At 39.6% G+C, this 12,865-nt stretch overlaps 1 protein-coding gene across 6 annotated transcripts in view; it reads right to left on the bottom strand.

The window, feature by feature from the left end:
• ZFYVE26 (zinc finger FYVE-type containing 26) overlaps positions 1-12,865 on the bottom strand; it is a 50,005-nt gene that overhangs the window by 36,246 nt on the left and 894 nt on the right. For 4 of the 6 annotated variants that reach the window (XR_012650768.1, XM_075030439.1, XM_075030440.1 and 1 more), the window contains exons 3-11: positions 11,516-11,594; positions 10,605-10,694; positions 8,892-9,444; positions 7,397-7,527; positions 6,391-6,555; positions 5,243-5,331; positions 4,790-4,950; positions 1,335-1,538; positions 106-759 (exon numbers count right to left, since the gene is read on the bottom strand). Coding sequence is in view for 5 of the 6 variants with exons in the window: in XM_075030439.1 (XP_074886540.1) it covers positions 106-759; positions 1,335-1,538; positions 4,790-4,950; positions 5,243-5,331; positions 6,391-6,555; positions 7,397-7,527; positions 8,892-9,444; positions 10,605-10,694; positions 11,516-11,594 (2,126 nt within the window). In the remaining variant the exon portion in view is untranslated. The remainder of the gene's footprint in view (positions 1-105; positions 760-1,334; positions 1,539-4,789; positions 4,951-5,242; positions 5,332-6,390; positions 6,556-7,396; positions 7,528-8,891; positions 9,445-10,604; positions 10,695-11,515; positions 11,595-12,865) is intronic. The other 2 variants (XM_075030441.1, XM_075030443.1) reach the window with 1 other exon arrangement.

Here is a 12,865-nt window from a genome sequence, read left to right as displayed (position 1 = left end):
GCTCCCTCAGTAAGATGCTCAGGGAATTTAGTCTTGAGACCACTGCCTAGAGAGCTGTAACAGAACAGTGTCAATACATCAGAAAGTGCCAAATACAAAGCCTACCTGCATTTCTGTTACTCATCACCACCTTGTATCGCCAGTGAGCTTCAGAAAGGTATTTGGAAAACTGTAACACACGACTTCCAAATGCGTCTCTGCTTGCAGAAAGATTCAAGCACTCGACAAGTTCCAGCTCTTCACGAAGAACGTTACTGGAGTCCCATGGGAGAGAACTCTGAATTTCTTCCAGATGGTTGAGAAGCAATGTGAGGAAGGCATCCATGGCCACCTCATCCACTAAAAATCCAGTAACACCGCTAGTGAAGTGTTTCAAATCCAGGTAGCTCAGCCTAGAGGTTTCACAGCTTTTGCCACCTAACATCGAGTCATGAAGATCTGGGGTATCTGTGTGAACTGTCTCAGCAGCCAGCAGATGCCTCTCTAATTTCTTTTCAGCCTCTATTAGGTGCTGTGGACTTTCAGAGGTAGAAGACTGCCGACTAGCACTGCCTTCTACACTCACAGTAGTAGTCTTTTTGTCAAGATCATCATCCTCTGCATAGTCTTCAGGTAGAAAAGTCTCAGTATGGAGGTCACTGTAGGAAACAAAAAGCAAGGAGAAGATGTTCTCCAAAACCTCCAGGCGCAGAGGAGCAGGAACACTCCTTAAGAACTGCTGACACTTCACAAGGTACTGAGGAAATACTGAAGAGTAATCTGTATAATTAAAAACAAAAATAAAGGACACTTACAAGATTTTTCAGAAGTTCCTTCCTCCAACCTTTGCCATTTAAGAAAATCCTAGAAGAGGGAACTGTCCCAGTGGCTTAGAGCCGATCATTCCTCCACAGATCAAGTAAATATATGTCCAACATTTTACATTTAGAAATGTAGTGTACCCCCTCCCTCTCAGTAATGCCAATTATCGCCTTGTGCAATGATGTACAAACTCAGATTTCACCCATTTTAGCTATTAAATCAGTTTTAGCTCTGGGAAATCATAAGCTCTTACAAAAGCGTCCCTGCCATTACCATCCTGTATGTAATATCACCTTCTTTTTGCACTACATTTTTAATACAATTACCTTAAATGTTTTAGAACAAGACAGGCAGCTTATTCATATCTATTATTACTAAAGGTAACAACACCTCAAAGAAATGCCATTATACTTGTTTGCAAAGCATTCATAGCCCACTGAATAAAAACATCATATGTACAGAGGGTGCAATATTATCCCAATACTATATGATAAATCAGAGCCTAGCAAATGGAGAAGCACAGGCTACTGAACCTGAGAAAGGAGGCCAATCACCTGCTGGTTCTCCAAAAGTTGCATCTTCAGGGATATCACCAAGAAGGCTGTGTACGCAATCTTTGCACTTGGAATGCTTATGAGAATTCACACAGAGAGCATAGATAGCATACTTCATGGCACAAAATGCTCGAAACAGTGCCAGATTGCGTTGCTGACTCAGGGTGTTAGGGAGTGTTGCCGCTGTGGAGGGAAATAAGGGTGTTGAAGGAGTAGGAAGGAGATGAGAAAACAAGTTAATTTTCCCCTGCAGTTCCCACACTGCAATATTTAACCAGTCTTTCTTTCCCAGTGTCACATCTTTCTTCCCAGCTTTGTTCTATCTCACTGTTACTTCACAACATACGAAAAACAAAAACCAACCCCACAACAGGTAGGCACAGACAAGCCAGGTCTGGATCCCCTTCTGAAAAGGAAAATTTCTGTGAATTTGTGTTACAGGACCTGGCTACAGCACAGAATGATCAAAATCTGGTCATGACGAGTCTCATTAGAGGTATGAGGTTAAGCTACATACACTGCTGCATTTACAACACAGGGACAGACCCTGTCTCATTCCAGCATCTTAGAATTGTGTGTTCTATCACACAGGGGATAAGTAGGGAAATAGTGTAGACTGGCTATGACTATAGTGAGAATAGATTACCACGACCTCTACGGATTTGTACTAATAAATAGATATCACGGTTGATTCTATCCAAAATGGCCGGCCATATAGATCATATAAAATCTGCAATTGATTAAAGAAAAAGTGCGGTCCCACAGTTTCCTTCACACATTTATGATAAAGGCAACTTAGAGAAGTACTACACCCACTCCTTCTCCCTTTTGCTTTTTTTTGAGGAAAGAAGGTGTCGCATGCCAGAGCCATGATCCCTTCTTAGTACAACAGAACATAAGAGCTGCAAATTATGTAAAAGTTGCATCATCATTCCTCTCACCCAGGAACACAATATAGAGTCATATATTCTGTTACGCTGGGTTTAGATGAATTATCCAACTCCTGTACAAAGGTTAAAAAAACCCCAAAACAACAACAAAAACAAAAACACCAGACAGTGTTAAATTAGTGCTTGAATCCACTATCCTACATTCTCATACAAGGGATAGATTGTCCCTCTGCCTACTGGCACACAGGAGAAGCATTAGCCAATTTTTTTTTTTATTTTTTTATTTTTTTTTTAAACAAAGCACTGGTTTGATGTACTGACAATGTCCCCATCCAAACTCTAGGACTGAACAGCACTACCTAGAAAGTGTTTCAGTACCATCCTCCACAAGGCTTGAGCATGATTTCAAAGAAAAGCACCTGAACTCTTCTGAAAACTACAGAGCAGCCAAGACAAAAGCCCTGAGAGCACAAAGAGTTTGAAACCAATTATTCCCTATCACTGCAATTCTAAACAGCAACAATGGTGGAAACTATAATGCAGACAGCAGACAGAACTGAGGAAACATCCAAGTATCAATCCTTTGCAGAACCCACATGCCACAGAAATGCTATAATTCACCAGCAGCTCTACACTACTATGTAGCACCCAAAAAGCTCTCAATACCACTGTCTTAAGAGGACTTCATGCAGGTGAAGCCAGAGATCTGATAAATACAGTCCTCTGAAAAAGAGAAATAGCTAGCTGGAGATACTACAAGATACACACTAGTAATCAAATGCAAGTTTAATACACTTTTGCCTCCCATGTGGAAAGACTTGGATGCAGTGAGTCTCTGTCAGTATCTGCATCTAAACCAACCCTTCTCCTTGTACTAATACCAAACAACTACTCTTTAACTATAAGCACTTGTTTTTCCTACGGCAGAAATATTAACACCTCATTCTTGAACTCTGTAACTCATGAGGAAATTTCTGCCCATCATTTCTTTTGTTAGTGTGACTGATCAAAGCTAGCATTACGCACTGATCTGAAGGGTGCCTGAACACAACTGTCTACCAGTACCTCTACTTCAGTTTCACTACTGCAGCTGACAGATGTGTGTCAGAAAGAAGGGGAAGTATGTGGGGTGAGGGAGAAAAAGGCCTGTTAACACTACCAACTAAGACAAATCAGAACTTCATCACTCCTCTCCTCCTTTATTTTAAAGGAGACTCTATTAAACTTGTTTATAGAATTATCTGAATTTTACAACAATCACTGGGCTGAAAAGAGAGAGAGGACTTGTCTTCCATTAACTAGTTCTGTAAATCAAGGTGATCTGAAAAAAGAAGTGAAACCACAGCTAGAATTCTTTTGCTACAGTCATGCAGCTCCCGGAAGGTATGATGGGACTGCCTCTTCCTGTTTCTGAAAGGTTTTGATAGAATTTAAGCAGAAAAGAATTAAAATGCAAGAACTGATTACAAGACCCCAACATCAGCAACAACAAAACAATTAATTTCAGAAAGCAGGACACTGAAACTGGAGATCTATATTGAGTCTCAATCATTACATCTTTCAAGACAACCGTCATGATATTTAACAATAAAACCTGTAAAAATAGGACTGGAAACTAACATCTTAACAATATGATACTGGAAGGAAAGAAAACTGCTTCCCACCAGGCAACCTCGAAAATCCATGTGAGATCCATCACTGAGAGGTCTCCATGCAACTCAGGTTGAAATTACACATGTACAAATTCCCATCCATAGAAGCAATGAGGCAAAAAATTGCAGCTTCTTAGGTTCTAGTACATGCAGGAAGACCGAGCTTCTGTATCATTAAGAGGCCCTGGCAAAAACCAGCTTTAAATAGCAGCAGCTGAACCTGGACATAGGCCACAATCAAGAGAGTGTACAAGGAGAGTCACTTCTGTTTAGGAATCTCAGGTATTTTAGGCACCAAATTGGAACATGGGAAAATGACAGAAGTGAGCCAAGAGGGATGTAAACACAGCCTGTAGGTAAGCCTTACTGGTTTTTAATATTAAAGTAGATTTGGTAAGACTCAATATTAGAAAAAAAAACCCAAAAAACATTTTGTATCTTTCAAAAATGTAGATGTTATAGTATGAGACATTGTCAATTTCATCTGGCTTTGCCTTTTGATTTTAAATTTAAGTGCAGATGGCTGAAATCCAAAATATACACTTACTTTTCAAGCTAAGGGTATTATACAGTATATAATTTACAACGAGTAGCATATTACGAGCATGTGCAAAGTCTTGTTACCATTTTGAAAATGCTGTTTCAGAGATCTGTCCTTGTGAGATCAAAGAGATCTCACAACTCCTTCTTGGGAGACAATTTACTCCCCAAAAGGATTCTAAAATAATTTTTACGTGCTATCTAGTTTTTTTCTGTGAAACAGCTGATAAGCACTATCTTCCTTATTTACAGAGGTAGGTCAAAAGAACAGATTCTTCCTGGCAGAAATACTGAGCAGCACATACTTGATGGATAGGGGTTTTTCTGTGTTCTCACAACCCTACACATTTACCCTGCATCTGTTTGTCTCTAGCAGGAACTTTTTGAAGAAGCTCAATAACATCGTCTTCATTCAGTGCCAGAAGATTAGTGAGATGATGAAGAGAGTACACTGCAGTGTGGCAATCTAGACCGTGCAAGTGTTGCAAAAGAACCTTCCTTGGGATAGTAATACTGCAAGAGAGAACAAACAAAGAGGTGTGACAAACAGATTTAGGGGTCTCAGCCATGTTTAAAGACTTATCTCCCACTCTAATTCTGATTCAACCAAACTACTGCAGTTAAAAAGAAAAACAAATAGCAGAACTAATGGCCATGAAGCAATTTCAAGAGCTTGTGATATACAGTCACCAAGAGATGATTAGCCAAGATTCACAAGAAAAGAACACAATTTCTATTTGTATACATAAATTGACTAATGGGCAGATTTGGCAAGACAGTTTGGAAGAAGTCCTGACCATTTTACCTGTTTTGCTGTATGCACCATTCAAGCACTTCCACCTGAGCCCACAGCCCGTCACAGAAATCTTTCAGTACTGAATCATTGCACAGATCCTAAATGGAAAGATAAATAAAAGAATCCCTTTACAACAAATCCTCTAGTCAGACAGCAGAACCAAGCCTGTGTCACATATGGGATGTTTGTAAGATTTCTTTATCCAGATGGGAACTTTCAAGTACAGAAAGTTACCAGTTTTATTACAAAGCCAGCAAGAAAGGGCTATTCTGAAAGAGCATCCAAATCAGTCAGCCTCCACTCGACACACCATGGAAAGGTGGCTACAACCCTTTTCAAGGTTAGCTTTCAATTAATGCTTCTTAATAACGGTCTAAGATACTAACCTCTAGAGCTAATCATGTACTAGAACAGATGATATACTAGATAGCAGACAGTTATTCTCCTTTTCCATCAGATCTAAGACTTTCACTTTGCAGAGCCTACTGAATAGACCTTCAGTCTGTTACCAATAGATGGTAACTGCCTTAAGGCAATACCAGCCTAGATCTGTCCCAATGATCCAGCAGTGCAAGGCTCCCCGTCTCCCCACCTCTGTTGTCCAAGCCACTTGCCTGCAAGCAGACATCATCTGAACTGCAGCTACACCATCTTCTTCAGAGACGAAGACTCCCCCCAGACAAGGTGGATCTTTGAGTCACAGCTCTTGTCATTTATCATTTCATTTTGAGAATGGGTATGGGAAATTTCCAAGCTATTCTGTTGCTGAACTCACGTTAGTTGTGACCAGAATTAGTCACTATCCAGTGATGACTCACTGGATGAAATAACACCAACCAAACATCTGCCAGCTCTTAAAAAAACTAATCAACAACCGTTTCTGTCTTTCTCTGTTAACAGCCAAGGCTGAAGAGCTTATGCCAGAAAAACTTTCAGAATCTCCTGTGCAATCATACTCCCTTCACAGCTGAGAAGTAAGAAGAAAGGCAACTGTCCAATAATGTTACCTACACACAACTGTAACATCTTAGCTTTTTAAATTCCATTTTGAGAAAGTTTAACATTCTCACTGGAAACTCCCTGTTTTTATTTATTTTTGCAAACAAATTGCATTATCTGGACTCAGACTGGGATGCTGCCACTTTCTGCTGATTTACCTGAGTTTTGTGAAGAGTCCATAACAATGCTTTTGCTGATTCCAAGCTTTGACAATGAGTCCATCCTAACAATACCAAGAGGCGGCAAAGGGGGTTGAATTCTCTCCTCAATAAGCTGTTCAGGCCTGAGTAGTCTTCTCTTTTCAGTAAAGTTAACGCAGTCACCTACAAAAGAAAGGGAAGAAGTATTTATCTTTCCAAAATGCAGAGACCTATAATGCCTGGCAGGTTATGTAAGCAAGTAGCCATTTCAGTATTAGCTTCACTAAAATGGTGAAGTTCTGCATCTGGAACTTCCCTAAACTTATATTTTCCGAGCCATCAGGTTACTCTTCAGTAAAACTGTCATAAGGAAAAAAAACATCATTTCAAATGCTTACTACAGAGCCAGCTCACACTCCCTCACTACATTATCTTTACATTCTTTCTATTGATTATGTCTCTGTCAAGGGCATTATGTAAGAAACTTGAATGAGCACATTATTTAGAAGTGGAAATATGTTCAACCTTAAAAACTTGCACTTTAACAGTGACAACCTACCTGTATACTATTTCTTCCATCTACGTAAATAAATTCAAATAATTTAATTCATACCAGAGTATTTTTCACCAGCTCTTCAAGCTCTTTAAAACATACATTTTACAGTGCAAACTAGTCTCACTGCCCCAAGTCTACCAGCATCAGAAAAGCAAAGCAACAAGTTCAAGGTCATGAGGTCAATCAAGTGGCATATCCAAGAAAATTACAATCAGAACATAGGATTTCTTGAAGATCTCATCTGCATGCAGATGAGCTTTTCCAAAAATCTCACTGAATATTTTGAGTTCATTACACAGCTGAAAGTAGGGGAGTTATAGGAACAAGGAGGTAACTGGTGATAAGTCATGACCCCTACTAAACACTATTTGAATACAAAATGCTTCTGTGCACCGTCAAGACGTGTTCAATACAGGGACTGACTTTAGCCACCACTGGGTTTCCCTCTTAATGATTTTATGGCCATACCAGAATCTGTTCCAGAAAGTGCTTGCTGCTGCTCAAGCAGTAGAAATACGCTGTCTTCCAAGAAGGAGACTCTTTGGGATCCGAGAACAAACTCATCATGGTTCGCTCTGTATCCAGCTGCTCAGATGAACCTAAAAAACATCACAACAAGATTACCTCACAGTACAGAGGGGCACCTTTGAAAGAAGCACAATTACTGTTAATTTAAACTGAGAAACACTCAAGGTTTCCTCAAATACTAACCACCTGTTACATGGTAACAGTTACGACTCTCAGATATTGTTACTGGATAACAAGAAAGCCAAGCAGAGAAATTTGATAGAAAATAAAAAGGTCAGACAGGAAATCAGGGAACTGTCTGGACAGTTGTTGATATAGCAAGAGCCTGTTCAGCACACAGGTTGTTTGCATTAGCTCAGGTCATACTGCCTTTCTTTCTCTAGTCATACACATCTTATCTGTATGTTGCATGAATTCTTGCTTGTGCTCTGAGACATTATGCTGCTTTGCAGGGCCTTAGCAAAGACTTGTCCAGCAAACGAACTTCTCAGATCTGTGCAAAGCAAGAATTAAACTACTCCCAGTAAGAGTGAAGGCATCCATATGCCCATTTCTCTTCCCCAGCGAGGAAGCACTAACTGTAGTTATCACCAGAAATGCCAGAGTCTGCCACTCCACAACAGCCTGAACTTCCCTTCAGCAATCCCTATGAGTGAAGGAAGGAGAGAAGATACAAACCTCACTGATTTATACCTCAGTGTACAGAGGCGAGCAAAACAGGGTAGGCATTCTAGCTTTTCCCTCCTTGCGCACTCACCTGCCACTTTCCTCATAAGAGCATGGGCACCACTTGCCATTCAGGTTCAAATGAGATCCTCAACTAAATGTACCAGTCATAGGGAGCTAGACAGAAGCTGTGAAGTTATAGCTGGTACAAAAACAACAGCTGGGCTCTGGCAAGCAAGCAGGTAATCAAACTGCATCTTCTTTCCAGCTGGGATATCGGCCCACTCCGCATCTCCTTTCACTTCTAGAAGTTTTCTTTTCCAGTATTAAGGGGTTTGAATGTTTTGAGATTACTGAGGTAGCTGAATTGTTATTGGCCTGAAATGGAACATCCTCCAACACAGATGATCCCAAGCTGGAGCTGAACCAGTAAAAGATTTATATACATATGGCGAGTCAATTTTCTAGTTACAAGCAAGATCTTCAGCAGGAGAAATGCTGAGCAGATTAAAATAGAGCACAACAAGGGGTGGTAAAGGAAGTGCTCACAAAAGAAGGCAGCATAGACTGCAGAAATGTAGGGAGAGCCCTGGGGTTCTTATGCCAATTCCTTGCTTTAAGTCATTTTATCACCATATTTTACAAGACTCCATGGCTTGTTAAGGCACCTTAGCAAGAACACTGCCCAACTTCTTGACAACTTGCCTGTTTAATGCCTCAATGGCTTTGTTAAACAAGAAATGAAAACAAAGCATAAAGTGAAACAAACCTTTTCGTATTGATTTTGACACCAGAAATTTTTCTCTTGTTCTTTCTATGAGAACACTGCTATACAGGCTTAACAGGCCATGACTCTGTTTCCTCAGCATACAGCTTAGTAGCTTCTCCTCCCTCAGTGGGCTTCCCTCAGTCCAGCATACATCCAAGAGCTCCCTGAACAGGTGCCATACTTCATCTGCCTGATGCTCCACCTCAAAAGTCACTATACTAAGAGCAGCATAAATTGTATCTACTAGTTCTCTTTGATCTAGTTCTGCTGAAATCTCAGAACTGCACTGAAGCCTCTGTAGAGATTTCAAGGAGTCACGAAGAAATTCAACAAAGATGTTTTGTAGAGAGCAATAGTGCTCGAGCGAAGAGCTGTGTGTGCCTTGTTCCTCCTGGAAGAACTCCAGCAGGGCTTTTGCCCTCTGAGGAGCCCGCAGCAAAAGCTTCCTGAGAGCTGAAACAACATCCAAACTGAATCTGTGAGAACAGCCATCTCTTCTTTTCCTGTCTGTGATGTGCTTGTTCTGGGTGCACTCAAATGCTTCAAACAGTTCCTGGTAGGGAAATAATAAAAGAGTAAGCCTTTCAGACTCCATTAAAAATATGAAATACATTATTTAAAAAATAGGAGAAAGCAAGAAGATAAATCAATTTGGAAACATCCTGTGGCCTAGGAAATCCATCAATAATAGTCCACCTTGTCCAATATCCTTCCTGGAAGAGTGGATATGCCTGAATATGTAACAAAAATACAAAGAATCCTATAATACACTACTACGCTTTATGGGCTGTGTGCTCATAAGCAAGTTACCTTAGTTCACAGGCAGCTCCTATGGAATGGCTGAAGCACTACCATATTCTACCTCTTAGGAATACATTGATGTGACTGTATCTTCCTAAGTCAGTAAGAACATGATGATTAGTGTTCAGTCTTTTTTTTTTTTAACCCTACTTTTCTAGATTCATACCATCTATCTACCAACTGCATCATCCTCATCAACGCTAATTATTCAGACTTGGTTTAAACTGGCCAACAGATTGAGAAGCCATCTCACAGACTTCTTTCTTAAGCAACAATAATTTTTCTTGCTAACAGAAGCAAACCTGCAATTCCAGAACTAGGAAGAGGAAAGCAAACAAACAAAAACTCCCAGTTAGCCCTCCCAGTAAGGGGTGGGAAGGTGAGGAACAACCCAGTTCAACAGCAATTAAGCAGCACTTGTGGCACTCCTGGAACTACGCGAGTGCTGTCCTTGTCTGGAAGAGACAAGTCGGGGAATATGCAGGGGAGACATGGTTGGTGTGCGCAAAAATGAGAATATTAGCAGTAGAAAATAAGTCCACAACATCCTTTTCTTTATTTGCTGGATCAAAACATACTCTACCTACTAACATGCCTCTGACAGTAATCGTGACAAAGATATGAGGCTGCTGAGTCTCCTATTTCTGTGCAACACTGCAGACAATGGTGGAATCTTTCATGACCTTGGAGGTTAGATGGTAACTTACACAGACTTCATTGGTCACTAACAGAATTCAAGCAGATTTATTTTCATCAACAGTCAAGTTTACCTTGTTTGCTTTCATCCTGTAATTGCTAATTCTGTCTCCTTAGAGAAATACTGAACACCTTTTCCTTATTCATATCCCAAAACCTGATACAGTTGGACATTCTACATAACTAACAAGAAGTAGGGCATACTAAGTAGCTCACCTTTAGAACCTCCTCAGAGACATCTTTCTGTAGTTCTTCCAAGAACAATAAAAATTCAGTTTCTCTCTGAAGAACAACTGGAACAGTTTTCTGAAACAATATAAGAGAATGAGAAAGGCATTAGCCATTAAAACTTATTATTTATTTACATTACCATATAAACCTAATCCTAGCTATCTCATTAACATTTTGAGGCAGACTAAAATATCTCTCTGAAGATACCTATTTCTCAATTAAAGGCTATTCCACAATTAAGTTCTGCTTCCACACCAGTGGATTCCATTTATCTATACATTTGGAAACAGAAACAAGTGTCACACTGTCAGGAATTACAATCCAATCAATTAGACACATCCTTCAACAGAAGGTAGAGAAAAAATGCAAGAATAAGTAGTGACAAGGACAAATGAATTTAAAAAAAAAGTATGATCTCACATCCCAGTGTACCAATTAAAAAAAAAAAAACCAAAGGAAAAAAGACCAGTTTGCACCTGTCTGTCTGAAAACAGCAATACAGCAAGCACATCCCTCACCATCTAAAGCTTACAGAGAATTGTCTGATGCCTGAACTATTTCATCTTTAATGTAAGAAAGGTGCTACACAAACACAGAAGTTGATACACTCATGCCTTCCATTTACAGAAATGCTCAATGCTAAAAAGACAACTTCTGTTACCTAAACAAAACAAAAAATACCCTTCCATTTTTCTCCCCAGTGTGGAGAAGATGAACAGTTGTTTCTTGACAAGCAAAAGCAATACACCTCTCCAGCTACCTTGAGAACCCAATTCCATGAAATGTGCGAAAGCCTATAATTTAAATAAGCAACTAGGCAGACATTTTGCACTTGGAAGTCAGCTAGAAGTCAGAGATGTAAGTTTCACTTGAAAGTCAGCTAGATGTTTCTGTACCTGATTCCTGGCAAGCCATTTTTCCAGCACAAGCAGCCAAAGCCACGCAGTTCTCCATGGGCTAGAATTCTGTCCCCATCTACAAAAGCAATAAGCACATACACTGGATTATACAACGCCATTCCCATCTCTAAGATTCAGGGAAACACTGTCAGAGGTAATTTTGATTTTTATATTTCTTTGTGTAAGATAAAAACAAAGACAACTAAACAGCTGAAGACGAGTCAGACAGGAAGATAATGCAGAGAAACTAGAATATTAGTACTCCTTACACATTAACTCAACGATTTCTGCTGTGCAAGTAACTGCTTTTAGATCTGCCAAATACCAACATTACTGCCATAGTTCTTTGCTTCGAAACAATGAAATTTATTTCTGGTCTAAAGTTCAGTCTGTATAGCCCTCTTTGAGCACTTCAGCAGATTTCTTTGAAATCTGACCGCTTGCCAAACACTGCTATTTCCTGTTCTCTCTAGTTCTACCTGAAAAAATGAAACTAAGTTTTAGGTCACAGCAGCACAAGCACAGCTCTACATCCAAACTAAAAGTAATGTACTAATTAAACAAAGAATACTTCTAATTTCAATCAGCTTTTCATGTGCTGCAGTACTTACATATTCCAAAACCTAAACAGTTAGGGAACATATTCAATACTGTCAAAGGAACTAGGAAAAGGAAAAAGCACAAAATAGTTTATTGGCCTTTGAAAATCTCAGCACTGCTAACTAAAGCCTTTAGATGTGATAGCCCAACTTTCAAAGATAAAAAGATCAAAAATGGTTATGTCTCACATGGCCACCAGCAATATTCATCTAACCATGTGCACATCTCCTCCAGACTCCTTTAACTGTTGTCACTATAAACTATTTCTTAGAACCTTTACCAAAATGTTACACATATTTTAATGTGAAGAAGTATGATCATCTGCTTGGAGAGGGGGAATACCAATGTTCCCTGAAGTGCTAGAAAGTCACCCTTCATATGCACCTACCTGAAAAGCAGAGATCAAAACTAACTAGGATTGAGTAAAACCAATGCCATTTCAAAATCCAATGTGAGAGAAATAAGATATTAACAGCATGATTCAAATTTTTTAGAGTTTAAATTTTTAGAAATTGGCAGGTCTTTCAAGAGCAGGAAACAAGAAAACATTTAAAATACCTACAGTACTGATCTTGGTCGTTCCGTTTCTAAATTAACCAAAGCTCGGTGTCAAAGGAATGTAATTTCAGGAGATGTTCCTTCTCCTTATCCTTCAGCAAGATCTAACAAAATCGGTTCTGAAATGCTTCCAAATAGTTTTAAGCTTGGATCAATCACCACATCAGCTGCATAAATGAACACTGCTCG

This window comes from Buteo buteo, chromosome 6, assembly GCF_964188355.1.
Source record: "Buteo buteo chromosome 6, bButBut1.hap1.1, whole genome shotgun sequence".
Classification (NCBI taxonomy): domain Eukaryota; kingdom Metazoa; phylum Chordata; class Aves; order Accipitriformes; family Accipitridae; genus Buteo; species Buteo buteo.
This window is presented reverse-complemented; position numbering and strand designations above follow the sequence as displayed.